Source organism: Pteropus alecto, unplaced genomic scaffold (assembly GCF_000325575.1).
Source record: "Pteropus alecto unplaced genomic scaffold, ASM32557v1 scaffold67, whole genome shotgun sequence".
Classification (NCBI taxonomy): domain Eukaryota; kingdom Metazoa; phylum Chordata; class Mammalia; order Chiroptera; family Pteropodidae; genus Pteropus; species Pteropus alecto.
Window position 1 is genome coordinate 5,273,607 of NW_006441061.1, and position 16,893 is coordinate 5,290,499.

The window sequence follows — 16,893 nt, forward strand, 5'->3', positions numbered from 1 at the left end:
GGAACATAATTCTAAATCATGAGGTCTCTCGTAAGCGTTCTCTGAAGTTTTCCTGAGTCACGGAAGGTCCTGTACAATACTTTCCCCTGGAAACCTCCAGATAACCACTGCCCAGAAGTGATTCTGCTCCCCGGTCTGCAATCTGTGATGAGCCGCACTTACCACCCGCTGGGAGAAGAAGTTTACTCGCAGCTTCCCCTCCGGGGGCCACAAGCCCCACAAACCCCTCCCTCGCGGTTAGTGGTGATCACTGTGGATGGCCCTAGACAGACCTGAAGACCAGAGCTGAACCAAACCACCTCTAAAATTCTTTAACAGCCGGGCGCACTATGCGAACATTGCTAGCAGGGTGCACTAATGATAGTTCGCGCGGAGAAACACACCTGATAGCCACGCCCATCTCAGAAGAGCCGATGCCCACACAAGGTGATCATGTCAGTGATGGGCGGGTCTAATCTTATCTATACTGTTAAAGACCATTAATCGTATAAATGACCGAAGCTTAATCAAGAACCATAAATCACATTTGCTTTGACCTCATATTCTCATTTCTGGGAATTTAGCTTGGAGAAATAATCTCCATCCCACACGTGAAGAAAATAGGCATAAAAGTAAAGAGTTCACCGCAGTATTGTTTTTATAACTAACTAAAAAAATAAATAATCAGAAACTGGTAATAGCCTATAGATCAAATAATAATTAGTTAAATGAATTACAACAGTTAGAATAATACATAGCTACTAAAATTCTTATTAAAACTATATTTTCATTGTTCTACATGAATATAGTTTTAATATTTTAGTTTAAATGATATTAATATGAAAACAGTTTTTAATATAGTAAATGGGGAGTAAAGAAAAATATAAATTATATTTATAGCAGGATTAATACTCTTAAATATTTATATCCGTATATGGCAGATAAGAGGTAAAATATATATAGGTGGAAATATTTTAAAATATATAAAAATATAAAAACATTTAAATAGAGAAATAGAGATGTAATATATGTACACATCTATCTCTATATCTCTCTCTATAAATATCGATTATCTATAAATGACATTTAGAAGAAAACTTGGAAAAAATGAGGATTTTTCATTTGTAAGAATTGGGAGTTTTTGTTCTTTAATTCAAAGTTTTAATAACATTCTTTAAAAACGTTGGCAACTAATAAATGAATCATAGCACTCCCCCTCACAAAAAAAAATCCAGAAAGTAAATCAAAGAAATAGAAGTTCTCATTGCACATGGTCAGCTCAAAGAGATGATGAATGTCGTATTCACTATAAATCTGTAAAAATCTTAGAAGATTAGGCAAGTATTAAATTTCCAGATTTTACACATGTCGACTTATCGGCCCTCAGTTACAGACTCAGAATGGGGAGCTCAAAGAATTTTTGTGACCTGCGTACGGTTGCACAGCTGGTGGGGGGCTGCTGGAATCCTGAGCTCATTTGTTGACTGGAAAACCCGTGTCTCTTCCTCTCCTCTCCCGACAGCCTCACAGGGAGCTATGGCTCTGGGGACACACTACAGATTCCGGGTGTCCCCTCTTCTAAAGAAGATCTGAAGCATGCTGTCATCTCTTCACTATAGCCCAATGAAGAGAGAACTAGATTTGACAGCCGAAGAGCTGGCCTTGAGCTTCAGCTCTGTCATGCCACTTCTGCTGAGAATGAATGTCACCAGAAAGTGGACATGGTCATATTCTACTGTGGATCTGAGAGTCAGCCTTCTGAAAATTAGATCACTTACTAAAAAAGGCAGGTGGCCGAAAGTGAAAGCTCTAAAGGAGAAATATCGGTGAGTACGAGAAGGTCTCAAGCTAACAGCTGATGATATCCGCACCATTTCACCTGGCATCCTTGGATGCAAGTTTAAGAAAATAACTCAATGGAAACCAACCGATGTGTGTGTACATGCTCTGCCCTGAGAGGTAGGCTGCCCGAGTGTGAAACCCAGCCCCACTGTGTGCGTGTGACTCACACAGTGCCCTGCTTCTAGGCTCGTCTGGTGTAAATGTGTAAAATAATGGTCCTCCATCCCCAGAGATATGGTGAAGATTAGATGCAACATACAATAGATGTCAGTTACTACAATCTATAAAAACATCCGATACTATCAGAATAATTTTTTTCTTTCAATCCTTAGTTATAAGAGTTGTATTCAGCTAGTCTTCAGATAGTTCTCCAGGTTGATTGTTCTATAATTTAGCTGTAATTTCACCGTGGTCCTGGGAGGAGGTGAGCACAGCATTTACCTATTCTGCCATCTTGACCGAAACTCCTCATTATCAGAATTTGTTAAATTACAGTCTATCAATATATAACATAATGCCACATCATGCAGTCATACATTATGCAGAAAAAAAGCAGAAGCGTTCATGATGCATTATATTAAAACAACACAAATATGTGTTTGCTTACTGATATTCTTTCTCGAATTTTAAAGGGTTTCACAATTTCCTCAAATTCTATCTTACTGTAATTACAAAATGCTTTAAGAGAGCATGCTGTTTGCTGCTCCTCCCAACAGAACATCTGACTCAGAGATGTGTACTCGTAATTCTCCTTAAAATAAAAGGTACGCTATGTATAGCAAGATATTATTTCACGTGTATCTGTGCCACCTGTAATCTACTCTATAAATTACTATAATTTGTGATTTTAAAAAAAGGGAACAGATTTCAAAATACAGATATGACGGACTGTAAAAAAAGACATATGATTAACAGTGAGTAAATAAAACAAAAGGACTCGATCATGACACAACAAAGAAATACAAGGATCCTGAACTAGTAAAACAGAGTCAGAGAATCTTTGACTATGAATATATGACGAGTGTACGTTTTTCTCTATTTTTAACAATAAAAGCTATGGAAAGATTTTAATGGTGTCATGAGAAGCAAAACGATCTTCACTGGACGGTAATGAATGAGCCAAGGACCCAAGTGGATGGATCGGAGGTCACCTTTCTAGCTTTTCTGAACTCCATATAAGCATTTATTTTCATTGACTCCACATGGCATCCACCATATTACACCGCTAACTCTTTTCACGTCAGATATGCTCAACCACATTTAAATTCCTCGAAGGAATTGACATTCTGGGGCCCCTGGATGAGTTCCAGAGTGTCTGTGGGGCCCTTGCCAAGTGCACGTAAAGACCTAAAAACTTAAAAACAGGGACAGGGTCCATTCCTTTCATGTGATTCTCGAAGGTGTCAGTTTAAGACCTACCAACTTATATGACTCTATTTAATTTTAAAATTTCTAGGGCTATACCCCCTATCTTCGGTCCTTCTTTTAGGAAGACACAACAGATTTGGGGTTACCGATTTCCTCTCCTGCTTCAGCTCCTGGACGTAGCGTGCTAACTCCACGGTGATCTGCGAGGTCATGTTCTCAGAGATCACCTCGTGCTGCCCGGCATAATCATTCGTCTCGTTCAGGGTGGAAAGGAAAGCCTTACAGGCCGTGTACCTACGAACACAACACAGCGGTGCTTTTTCAAACAAGGCCACGTCTGTTCTCGTGCTGCTCGACACAGGCGAAGTGGTAATTAACATCAGGCTAATCTGCATCGACCTCCCAGAGGATCCTGGCGATTCATTACACGTAAGAGCGTTCTCAACAAAATGGCTCAGAATTAATTACAACAGAAACACTCTTCATTCTGTGAAACCGAAATCACTCGACGCAAGGCGGTGTTTGGCTTTGCTGATACTTATTTCAAAGAAAAGCCGAAAGACATGCTGCATGTACCCATGTCATACGTGTCCGGATCTAAATTAGAGACATAATACTTTTGGGTTGTCCGGGTTAAAAGGCCTTAACCGCTGACCAAAATGGAAGTCTATCTTGGATGAATGAGTAGTAATATGAAAGAGACTCTTGATACTACAAAACCAAATCCAGACTTCAGCATGCATAATCCATACTTCTGGTATCTGCTCAGATAATAGTCTAAGCATTTCCTAATTACCTTAATTAAGACAATCTGGAATAGGTCAAGCGATTCAGCGTAAGTTAACTGAGTAGGTTTTTATTTTTCTTGCCCCCAGTTTAAAAACTGATACCAGTATGAATGGGGAATGCAACTTATTTCTGTCGATATTTATTTCTCCTTTCCTTCATGCTCATCACCGGTGGCATCTGAATATTACCATGCAATTATCAACGGTAAACATACCTGTATTCTTCTTCCTCCTTCGAGTTCTTTTTGGGTTGGTATTTCTTTGAAAGATTCCTAAAACAAAAATGTAGACAGGTCACCTTACATAGAAAGATAAGTGAGAAATCAGGAATGACAGACGAAGTTAGTGCTTTTGATTATAAGTTTAAAGAAAACAATTACGAAGTGTCCATGGCTGAAATCCATTTGTCTTCTTCCATCTTCCAACACGTGTGATATGTCATGAAGGGGTTGCAGAGTTTTGAATCTTGACCTCAAACGTAGAGCGAATAAGAACAGAAATAGTCCTAGCTGGCCACTCATCTGGATGTTAAGACTCGACTTTATTTCATTGTTGAAGACAGAGCATGTGAATAGATGCAGTGGCTTTCATGTAGCACCAGCTGAGGACAATCTTTTCTCATCAGGCCACCTTTCCCTCGTGATCATCTTCAGTTGAGCATTATTGCTCTAAATCCAAGAAAAGCATATGGACTGTGCCCAAATGTCTAAATTAATCAAGCGTCAAGGGCATATCATCGAGGCAGTGTGGCTGCTCCCCTCAAAGAGCTAATGAAAACTCTCTGTGAATAAGTCCTCTGGAAGGCAGTAGAGATGACATCTGGGGGCTGTTCAAGCTAAGACATTTAACGAGGAGAACTTGTAACCTGCCTCTTAGGTCTGCACTGCACACTCTCCAATTCTAGCCTCTCTTCCTGATCCCATCTCCAGGTCAAGAATGCACAGATTCTCCTTCGCATTCGGCCCACTTAAATTTACACAAAAAAACTAAGAGGTAGTCATGGGAAAAAACACAGCTCGCTACCATTGGTCCCACTGGCTGATTTCTCATGGGTCCTGATTTGGCTGCTGTAGTCAGGGAAACCGCCGGAGGAGGCTGACTGCTGGTCCACAGAGGGATGCTTCGTTCAACAGCATCTCAGAATTCACTTCCCTGTTGATGCCATGTCGCTATTCCTCTTTTATAGTAGCTACTTTTATTTATTTATTTTTCACCTAGTATTTCTTCCATTTCCCCCAAATCTACAGATTTGCCTAGCAAAATGTGCGATGATAAATTTACAATTTTGACCATGGTATGTTTTACAAAGCAAAATGTGATTTCACCTCTAACAGGTATCAGATGGCACGAGAGGCAGTGGACTTTAGTAAAAAAGTTGCTCTGTGCCTGAGCCCACTGTGCCTGCATAGCACGATCTCGGACAAACGGACAAGCAAATCTGTGCTCTTAGGCCCTCATCTGTAAGTCTGAGGGAGTTAGATGAAATGACCACTACTGTCCCTTCAAGTCTAGAAATTCTGAGGAAATATATAACACACAATACGGTATCTATTGTTGCGATTATTTAAAAATGAAGACATGAGTCTATAGCAATTTAAAAATCATAATCAGACAAACCGATGAAGGCAGGAAGAACCTACTTGAAGGCTGCTAGCACGTGAGCTATACTTAACCTAGGTCATGTTTTCTCTACTGATACTCTAGATACCAAACACGGTTTATCCAATCAATCTAGATGTAAAACACGTGGGGAAAAAAAGCGCCATATTTCCTTAAAGAATGTGCCTTAGAGAAAAAAAATCATGCAAAAGAGAAATGCTGTATGTTGAAAGCACAGTGCAGTTGAGCTGGTGTATCACAAGCGCTTCTTACCAGAGAGAATTATTAAAAATAATATTACAAGTGGCATGAGAAGGGAGTGCATGCAAAGCAGATGACTAGGTAATCAATAGATTCCTTTCCAAATTTAGAGTAGCATGTACGGGAGACTGAAGTATGGAAAAAGCCTCACGCGCGAGGTGTTTTTAGCACATGACTTTAAATCATAACCATACCTTACAATTGAAAATACCACTTCTAAATTCAAACCCTATATTAAAATTCTTTCAAAACTTTATTTTAAAGGTTTATTCAAATTCTCATTTTCTTTTTAGCTTCCAGTCCTCAACAGCCATAAAAACAAATTTTACGTCTACTTGGAGGAAACATAGCTTGAACGTGGCGTAATCCAGGTAAACATAGCTTGAACATGGCGTAATCCAGGTAAAACCAGTGAATGGTAGAGTTCCCATTTACCAGTCAAATCTGAAACAGAATTGAAAACTCCTTGTGGCCATCAGGTTCTGACGGCTGAGTATCTCTCACTAACTTAGCATATATAGCTCTCGAATGCTTCTTAAAAGCACCAATGAATAATTCACTCTATAAATGCCAGCAGAAAACTCAAAGCTTAAGAGGTCTAGAAGTGATTTCAGGTCGAAAGATACGTCTCTCAGGGAACGCTATAAAAAAAGACCAACTTTCTTTTCTATTCTCTGACGCAGGCTTTCTCACCCTGTTTGTATGAGGTTATTTGAAAAACGAGCAAGCAAATAAACCACAAAAAGTATCTTTAAATTTATGGGATCTTCCCGAAAAATTTTTAAGTGTTTTATATACTTAACTTGCTTTTGAGAGAGGCTAATGAAAAGGCAAGAGAAAAATATACGACCTTTAATAAGGATACCGGATAGAAACTCGGTTGATCCTCAGAACCGCAGGGAGAGTTTTAAAAAGGAGACATTGGGCCCCACTCCAGACCCTGTGAAACGGAAGGTCCAGGGCTGGGTCCAGGAATGTTTTGTTTTTTTATTCTCTCTTCCTTTTATTGAATTATTTTTTTTAAAAAACGCTCCCCACAAGATTTCTGGAAAAGGCCGGCAGAAGAAAATTCGATCAGAGGATTGTGCTTTCCCAACAACAAGAGGTGAAAATCAACAGCCAGGAGATTTTGCCAACGGCAAAAAATAAACCGATAAAGAATGGAATGAAGGATGGAAGATTCTGGAACAGTACAGAATGGACACTAGTCCCTAAAACCCTGAAAACTGGCTCAGATGGAGATAAACTGAGGAGCGAGTAAGCGCTGAGAAGACAGCCGGGCTGAACACCCAGGGGCTGGCCGCCAGGATCTCCACCTTCCAGGGCCCCCGAGCTGAATGCCTTGCAGGGGCAGATCCAAAGGAACAGAATACACCTTTGATCTCATGGCGTAAACCCCCAAAATAGAGCCTCTAATGAAGTTTCGGCAGAGACAACAGACTCGAGACTCAAAGATGAAATGTACAAAGCCAGGCCCCGTTCCCCTCCGTTACCCCGTAATAGAGCTCAGAGGGAAAGACCGATGGTACTGGAAGCATGGGAGGGACCATCACCGACACTGTCAGAGCACACAGGAGCACTGGTGTCGCTCACGGTACTAACGGAAGCGTGCCCGGGCATGGGCCTACATGCTTTAGCTCATTAAGTCCCCTCAACAATTCTTCGCATTTTACAGATGAAAACGATAAAGCACAGAGTACTTTGCCCAAAGTCAATGAAAGAATAATACTGCATCCCCAGGCACTGGGGCTCTACAGTCTGTCCCCTTAACCATGTCACGAAACTGCCCACATTAAATATAATCATGCTTAAAAGATCTGATATGTAATACAGAAGAAAGGAGGGAAGGGAGGAAGAGAGGAAGGCAGGAAGGGAGGGAGAGAGGGAGGGAACCAAACTCCTCCAGAATATTTTCTGGGAAGAAAAAGGGCGACAGACCGCAAAGGTAAGGAATGGAATGAAGAACTGAAATGCACCACTACAGAGCTAATAAAATAAACTAAGCCGGACGTCAAATTTAATAAAATTTCGAGATAATCACGTGAAAGCAAACGAACATAATCCAAAAAAAAAAAAAAAAGATGATCTAAAGAACAAGACAATAAGAACATGAGGAAAACTCATATCTCTGAAGTATATAATCCAATAAGTAGAACAGAAAAAAATATTTAGATATAATTGAGGAAAGCGCCCCTGAACCCAATGAAGACTTGAATCTGCATGTGAAAGGGCTCTACGGAAAACAGATGGAATGATCAACAACGAGGCAGAGCTTGGTGAAGTTACCAAATTTCAAAAGGTGGAACGAAAAGATTCTTCACAGGTATCATCAAAAAAGCAAGTCCACTACAAAGAAAAACAATCTGGCCGATCCAAGAGTTTGCCACCAAAAGACAACGCAGCAACAAAGTTTGGAGAGAAACAGAGAGCAGAGCAGAGGACAGCCAAGACAAATTGTTGTCGAGTGGAGTGGCATTCCCAAAACTCGAGAATTACGTCCCAAGCTCTTATTAGGGGGAAAATACTCTTATTTTTCTTGATGCCAAGAAACGAGTGGAGAGGCTGTGGCAGAAGAGATGGTGGTGAGCATATTTCTACATTTAAAAATAGAATGAAGATGAATGAACTGTGGGAATCATGTTATGGACTAAATTGTGTAACTCGATTAGAAGAGAAAGCAAAATACATAAATACTATTTTCTCTTTCCTAGCAGTGAGTTAATTTAGCCTGTTGAAATTATAACATGGAGTTTTTAAAAAAAAACAAAACGAAGCAATGAGAACATGCTACGCGTCTTTCAGAATGTTTTTACTAAACCTTATGAGTCTGTTTAACATATAAGGTTTTACTTTAATGTCTTTTCTACTGTTAAAGTAAATTTAAATGTAATATGTTATATATATAATATGAGACCTATTTTCTAAAATGATTTCTACATAGTTACTTTATTTATAATAATTTCCAATTAAAAAAAAAAAATTGGACCAGGACATGAATGGATCATAGAGAAGAAAGTACAAATGGTTCAAATGTATAAAAACATGCTCGACCTCATTCATACTAAGAGAAACACAAATTAACACTCAGACTTAGCAATTCCTACTCATCCAATTGGCAAAAATTAAGAATATCGGTAACGAGAAGCACTGAGGGTCAAAATATGCAGCACTGCCACAGGCTTTGGTATGAGTATTAGGGGGTCACAGCCTCTAAGGAGGGCTACCTAGCCAATTCTACCCAACCAGAGAGAGCTGCTTTCAGGAACTCATCCTCTAGATATGCTTGCCCAAGTATATGATTCAAGGTTATTCATTGCAACTTTGTTCAAAGTTGCAAACAACTGGAAACAATCAAAACATCCACCAATCTCATGTGATACTATAAAGCTACAAAAAAATTAAAATGAACCTCGGAACAATCTCCAGGAAGCAGGATGGCAAGGGCATGCTGATCTGCCGGGGAGGCAACGAACGAAACATGCTTCTTGCCTGTGGGTGCCTAATATCTTTCTGGAAGGATACATAAGAGACTGATAACACTGTCCCTGGGGATGAGTAAGAAAAGGGACGCTTCCCTGTATGCCATTTTGTCCCTCGGCATTTAAAATCATATGCATTCATTATCTGGTCATAACATATAATTTAGTTTTTGGTTTTGTTTTTAAAGAAACAATTGCTAAGGGCAATCAATAGTTGGTGTTCTTATGTAAGTAATAGAAGATGTTTTCAAATTATATTAAGAATTGGACCCTACACTATTTTGAATAAATAATAACTCTAGCAAGGGTCAGCAAACTTGTTCTGTAAAGGGCCAGACAGTAAATATTTTAGACTTGCAAGTACATCACAGTCACGTGGTCTCTGTTACAATTATTCAACTGCCACTGTTTTGCACAGACAGCCATAGACAACATGTACATGAATGGATGCAGCTGTATTCCAATAAAACTTTATTTACAAAACCAGGCAGTGGACGGATTTGGCCATGGGCTATAGTTTGCCAATCACTGACCTACAGAAACCAAAGCCCTAATTGTCATCTTTTATGTCTAAAATAAGTTGGCATTTTTTTCCTCCAGTGCAGAAAAATATAAAAATTACTTAATGAGAGATGTCTCCCCCCAAAAACCATGTGGATTTTTTAACATCAGAATGATATTTCGAGCCACTAATTGCTGAATATGCTCCGGTCACACTGGGTTTTCCATTCCTTGAACATGTTCCCACCTCAGGACCTTGATTCTCTGTCCTGAAAGAGCTACTCCCAGGCTCTCCCCATGTCCACCCACCCTCTCCTTGTCCTCCAGTTCTTAAGAAATGGGTTTTCCCCAGTCGGTCGAGCTAACCAACCCCTGGCCCCCATCATGCTCCATCGCCATCACTGGTTTTAATTACACAGGGCGACACATGCTATCTTTAAAAGATTTACTTCTTTATTTGCATACGGTCTCTTCTCCACAGTGAGAAGGTGAGCCTCCTGGGCTCAGGCACTTCCTGGCTCATTCATCACAGCTCCCCTGCCAACTCTGCGGACATATTGTTAGTTCTCTTTGTATTTCAATCCTTATCAGCTCTCGCAGGCCTGTTAAAACAGATCGCTTTCCCTGAAGCACTGCTGACCAAATAAATATCTCAGACTTCTTGGCTCAGGCGCTCTACTACTATTTACTGAGCACCTACCACGTGCCAGGTGCTGTTCCATCCCATCAGGTACATTGGCAAACTCAACTTAAAAAGCGCCCTGCCCCAGAGGGGCTTATATTCTAGCAGGGAAGGAGCGGGAGACAATGAACCATAAATGCAAAATACGTAAGAAAATGAATGGAACGTTAGAAAGTTATCGGTGCTACAGGAAAACTGGAAAAGCACTGCAGGAAGCAGGCCTCACTGGGCCGAGGCTTGAAGGAGATCAGGGAGCTGGCCAGCTGGATCCTGGGTGTGAACATACACGTGACCTCGCACGGAAAGGCCAGAGCGACAGTCCTGGGGTGGGAATGTGCCTGGTGTGTACGATCCTTGTGGATCCTTGTGCTGGATCCTTTGGTGTGAACAGCAAAGAGGCCGTGTGGTTAGAGTGGAGAGAAGGAGGAAGACAGAGGAAAGAGATGATGTCGGAAAGGCATGGCGACCCGATGAAGTAGGGCTTTTTAGGGCGTGCGCTGCAAGGATTTGGGGGTTACTGGGTTCCCTGTGAGTGAAATGCGTAGATGCTGGTGTTTCGAGCAGCGGAGCGCTGTGATCTGCTGCTCTGCTGCTCTGCAAAAAACCAACACAAGGGGATAAATCCAATGAGGGAACTAATGATAGTCCAGGCAAGAGGCAGTGGGGACGGGACCGCGGTGGCAACACTGGAGGGAATGAGACGTGGTCAGATCCTAGATCAATCTGGAAGGTAAAGTCACCAGGACTTCCCGACGGTGTGCATGGGGGCGGGGGTGGTATGAGAGAAAGAGGGGACCCAAAGAGGACCCCCGGGTTTCTGAGCTAAGCAAGGAAGGATGCAGCTGCCCTCAAGTGAGCAGGGAAATGCTGGGCTGTGCAGATGCAGGTTTTGAATGGAGAGATTGTTTCAGGGATGTTCCATGCCGGTTGTCTCTTAGACAGCCGAATGGAGACGTCTCTGCGAGTCCTCGCCTTATAGATCAAACTTAAAGCCACGTAACAGAGGAGATTGTGAGAGAGCATAGATTGAGAAGAGGCACTTGAAGGGGCACCGGGAGGAGGAACCAGCCGGAGAGGCTGAGGAAGAGCTTCCGGTGAGACGGGAAGGAAGCCAGGAGACGGTGGTATTTATTTCAGAAGCCAGGTGAGGAGGAGGGAGCATCCACCCTGTGGAAGCTGCTGAGGTCAAGGGTGATAAGGACGGAGGACAGGCGGCTGGGCTGACCCATGTGAAGGACATCGGTGCCCGAGAGGTGCAGGGCAGCTGGAGTGCTGCAGGTGAGCTCAGCGGGAGGAACCCAAGCAGTGAGGATGGGAAAGGTGGTGTCGGGTTTGTTGGAAAAGAAACTGCGGAAGAGTCACTTAGGAGAGCGAGAAAGCAAACCAACAAGGGATCGACATGATGCTTACGCATCAGTGTTAAGGGCCCAGCCGAGATCTCAGCATAGAAGCTTAGAAGATTTGGCCCAAGGATCAGTCTTCTTCTTCTTCTTTTTAAAAATCCATTTCTCTGGACAAGTACAAATTTGGATACTTCTCAGGGATGCAATGAAACAAATGTTAATATTTAAATCTCAGGAAAAGTACTTCCCCAGAAACCACCATCATAGCAGTAATACTGATACTCTGTTTCCAGCTGTGAAACATGGTAAAATGGTTATTGGAGACCTGTTAAATGTCACCCTAAGCCTACATGGCAGTTTGGAGTCTTTTCCAATAGGCTCCCATTTTGTTACGCTGAGTCCCGGGGTTCCCGCACCCAGAGCGGTGAGACAGGGCAAAGAGCCACGCGCATTGCAGGGGTTGCTAAGAAAGCACTTCCCCTTCATGGCAGGATGCAGAAACTTGTAAGAACGACTTAACGATATCTAACAACAACCTCCAAAGCAAAAGGAAATAGCGGACTAAGGCACCAGCAAACAGGAGTGTAGGCTACTAGGAAAAGACGCAACGCCTTTCGATAAATCCATAAGGTGAGACCTCATTTTGGCTAAAACTGTATGTCATCCATTTTCCATAAGAAAGACACTTTTTGAATAACAACGAGATATTTAAATGATCAACGAGAAGCAGCTCATTCTCCACTCCTATTATCAATGATAAAAGCCTCAAAGTACTAAATGAGGCTGATGAAGACACACAGGGCACCAGAAAGCGATCTGGATTCGGTGAGTTAAAAAAATTATTTCATTGAACAATATGTTTTAAGTTTCACTTACTCAACAGAAACAAAACTTGTCATCCATAAAAGTATTTCACACGTAACACGTAGGCGCTTACGTACAAACGACTCCACTAGCCCTAGAAAGATCCACATTCTTTCAATGACGCACGACATACCCTTTCTGCAGATGCTCTTTGGATTAAAATGAAATGTTTCCAAACCAAAAGGCATCTAGATCTTTAACAAGTCTCAGTCTGCACAACCCAGACAATCTGCACAGTCTTCTTCCGCCAAACAAGAAGTCATTAAAGATTTGGCATGCCACTTCAAGTTCACGCTTGGTTCTCCCGACAACTTTTAAACATTTTGTGTAAAAGCACAAATTTCGTGGATAAACGTCATCGTTATAGATGTAAGAGGTCCAAAGGGCTTTTAAAATGCTGCTCCAGGGGACCTCTGTCATGCTGCTGGACGGAATGTGAAGCAGCAGAAGCATTCTGGAAAAGTGTTTGACCCCATCGACTGATACTAAACATACACGAAGCCTATGACCCCACAGTCCCACTCCTGGGTATATACGTTATGTCCTCAAACAGAAAACAAGCAACCGCCCAGTGACAGTAGGGTGGGTCGACTGTGGCACACTCAGACCCCAAAATACTGAAAACCAATGGAGAGAAACAAACCACCGCCACGTCTAACCGCGTGAGTGAACCTCACAAACGTAGTGGAGAACAAAGAAGCTAAGTACACACACTGCCTAATAAGTGAGCACGTTCACAGAAGGTTCCAGAGTGGGCAAGACCAACCCGTGCTGTTAGAAGTCTGGAGAGTGGTCGCCCTTGGGTGCGGGGCGGGGGAGGATGGTGAAGCAGAAGGGGTCAGAGGGTGCCTCCGAGGCTGGTCATTTTCTGTTTCTTGACCTGGATGCTGGTTATAGGGGTGTGTTCGCTCTGTGAAAATTTCTGGAGCTGTACACTTAAGATTCGAATACTTCCCTGTATATATATTCCATTTCCATCAAGTTTTCAGAAAAAAATCAGCTGCTCCAAAATTCAGAAAATACGAGCCTAAAAGCAATGTTAGTTTTTACAGTTACTGTTCCATAAAAATTATTTTTCCATATTAAAAACAATTGTTTCTATTGAAATATTACCTTAATGAAAGGGGAAAAGAACTATTTAAAGGGTTACACATGGATCCTATAAAATGCGAATATAAATTATCCTTACATCTAAATAACCCTTCTCAATATCAACTTACCTGAGTTGCTTTGCATAGCTGAGTTCAATCTCTGTTCTTTCCTTTACGAATTTGATGTATTTCTCGAGAATATCAATTCCCCACTGTGTGTGTTTTTCTAAGTTGTCAAATTGATCCTGTTTAAAAAAAAAAAAAAACACAACAAAGAGAAAGTTTATAATCTTTCTCTGGGATTCAAGTAATTTCAATGAACAGTCCTCTCGACAATATATCGCTGCTCCACAGAAAGCAGGTCTAACATTTTCCATGATTGTACTTGGGTGCTTTTGTGCTGAGCGGTTAAAATCAACATTACCAAATTTGGTCTGAAAATTGCCTGGAGTACTGAAATGAACTCTGACCCATTCATTCATGTTCCCTATTCCTCTTAGAGACATGGTTTTGGGATATAATGAATGTCCTGGTGCAAAGGAAAATCTCTTTTCCGGATACTAAAAACCGAGAGGCGAAAGACACACTCACGTGAACTCAGTTGCCCTATCAACAACTTAACTGTTATCTCTGAGTTATCACTCAAAACAGCTCCTAGAAATCTGGGGCAAGGATACGGGAGGGAAAAAGAGTTACAGATAAATAAAACAACTCACGTGGACTTTTTTCAAACTCTCAAACATATATCAAGCCTACCCCGTGTACCAGGAATGGTGCTAAGAGCTGGGAAACTAAAATGAACAGAAATACAGCCCCGACCTGCAGAGCACCTTGAGTCTGCTCGTCTGAAAGAGGAGGGGGCGGGTATTCCAGCAACAGCTGGTGCGAAGGCAGGGAGATGTCCAGGAAGCAGGTGGACTCGGCCTCCTGGGGTGTGAGGTGGGGTGGGGCGCAAGGTGGGGTGGGGTGGGGTGCGGTGCAAGGTGGGGTGGGGTGGGGTGCAAGAGAACGAGGGCCGCCGGTAGGCAAGGAAACTAGACGAAGCCCCGGCCCCATCACTCACAGCCTCGAATGCCAAGCTTAGATTCTCCACTGGCCACGAGTGAGCCACTGACGGGCTTGCAAGAGTGGCGCGGCCACAGATATGCTCAGAATTGCTGGAAGATGGAAGTCGGGAGACTGCTGGGTAGTCCAGGTGAGAAAACGGGAGGAGAGGAGAGGATTTTACTGACGCTTAAATACAATCAACTAGTCCTAGTGACTGACCGGAGGAGGAGGAGGCCGGAAAGGGATGTGAAGGAGAGGCTGGATTCGAGGGTGGCTCTGGTTCTGCATCCTGTGACTACACAGATGGAGGGGCAGCACTTTGGGGGGACGTGACATGTTGAATGAGGGAGTGACACGTCCTAAAGAGAGCTGGAAACACAGATCTATTTGGAGCTTAAGGAGGGAGGTCAGTGAGCTGGACGTGCAGCGAGAGCCCAGGACGAGAACGCCAAGGCCCGCTGCAGCCGGTACCGTGTCCGTCAGTGAAGGGGGTGTCAGCATGACATCACGGGAATGGAGGACTGTAGTGTGGCAAACACGGCAGGTTTGCTGTCTCCAACAGGTAACGGTAACAGAGGACGAGGGTTCTAGCCCCAGCTCTGGGATTTCCCAGGGAAAGGCCACGAAATGACGCAAGGTTTTAATCATTTGCCTACAAGATAAAGAAAGAATCCTCGCCTGATTTCACAAATCAGCCATGAGGAGTGGGTAGGATGGGAAATGCCAAATCTAATATAAAAATACAAAACTGCAATTTAATCCGACAGAACGCAGTCAGCTTCATCCTTCAGCTTGTTTTTAAATCCAGCATCTTCAGTTGAAAATCTGTCACGGTGCTTTGGCTCTGTTCTCCATTCAAAGCAACGCCAAGTGTAAAACACGTAAATATTACATATAAGTTTAACTTGAGTGGGAGTGGGCAGGTGGCAGGATCAAAAACACATTTGAGAAACTCTCTTCTCCAGAAAAGCAGTTTCCTCAACCTTACCCCTTCCAGCCCACAGGACAGTGTAAGAAATGTCAGTTTAAGAAATTAAGGTTTTATTCGACTAGAATGTTCTTCAAATTGAAAATAATCCCTGTAAAATGTTTGTCTTTATACCTAATAGTTTTAATATTGTCATAAAAAGTCAGGGACAAATATCTAAGTTTTTCATAGATTCTTGGTCCTCAATAATCTATTTCACAAACCCCTGGATTCCATTTCAAGAACCACCACTCACGGAGATGATTTTTTTCTGTCATCTATAAAGACAGGGTCGTCAGGCAAATGAACCGTGTAAACAAGACTCGGGTCTCTCTAAACTTCTCGAGAGATCGAGAGAACACAGATACAAACGATTCGAGTACAGCAGTGCCTCTTATCCACAGTTTTGCTTTCCATTTTCAGTTACCCTCGGTCAACGGCCATCTGACAATATGAAAATGGAAAATTCCACCTCACGTCGTCTCGTCACGAGAAGGGCATCATCACAAGACGGGCGAGGACACCACAATATTTTGAGAGAGAGGGAGGGAGACCGTCTTCACATAACTTTTACTACAGTACATTGTTATAATTGTTCTATTTCATTATTAGTTATTGTTGTGCCTAATTCATAAGTTAAACTTTAGCATAGATGCGTATGAACAGGAAAAAAATCATAGCACATGTAGGGTTCAGTAAGGTTCAGTACTAGCCACGGTTTCAGGCATCCACTGGGGGTCTTGGACCATACCTCCCCAGGATAAGGGGTGGGGACGACTGTGATGATTACAGATCATTCCCAGCTATTTAGAGCAAGGCTTCTTTTTAAAAATTTATTATTAGTTTCAAGTATACGGTACATTGGTTAGACATTTATGTACTTAATAAATGATCCCCCTGATTGCTCTTTCTCTCTATGCCGTGCTCCCCATCCCCGTGACCATCTATCAGCTACTAACTTGTACTTCTTTAATCCTTCACCCCTTTCTCCCAGTCCCCCCAAACTCCCTCCCCTCTGGCCATCCCCAGATTGTCCTCTATCTTTGTGAGTCTGTTTTGTTGTCGTTGCTGTTTTTTTATGT

General features: G+C 42.3%; 1 protein-coding gene across 12 annotated transcripts in view; it reads right to left on the reverse strand.

Annotated features, from left to right (window-relative positions):
- The window catches only part of FNBP1 (formin binding protein 1), a 111,295-nt gene that overhangs the window by 58,392 nt on the left and 36,010 nt on the right, over positions 1-16,893 (reverse strand). For all 12 annotated transcript variants that reach the window (XM_025051172.1, XM_025051171.1, XM_025051168.1 and 9 more), the window contains exons 2-4: positions 13,927-14,042; positions 4,193-4,249; positions 3,336-3,483 (exon numbers count right to left, since the gene is read on the reverse strand). In XM_025051172.1, coding sequence (XP_024906940.1) covers positions 3,336-3,483; positions 4,193-4,249; positions 13,927-14,042 — 321 coding nt within the window. The remainder of the gene's footprint in view (positions 1-3,335; positions 3,484-4,192; positions 4,250-13,926; positions 14,043-16,893) is intronic.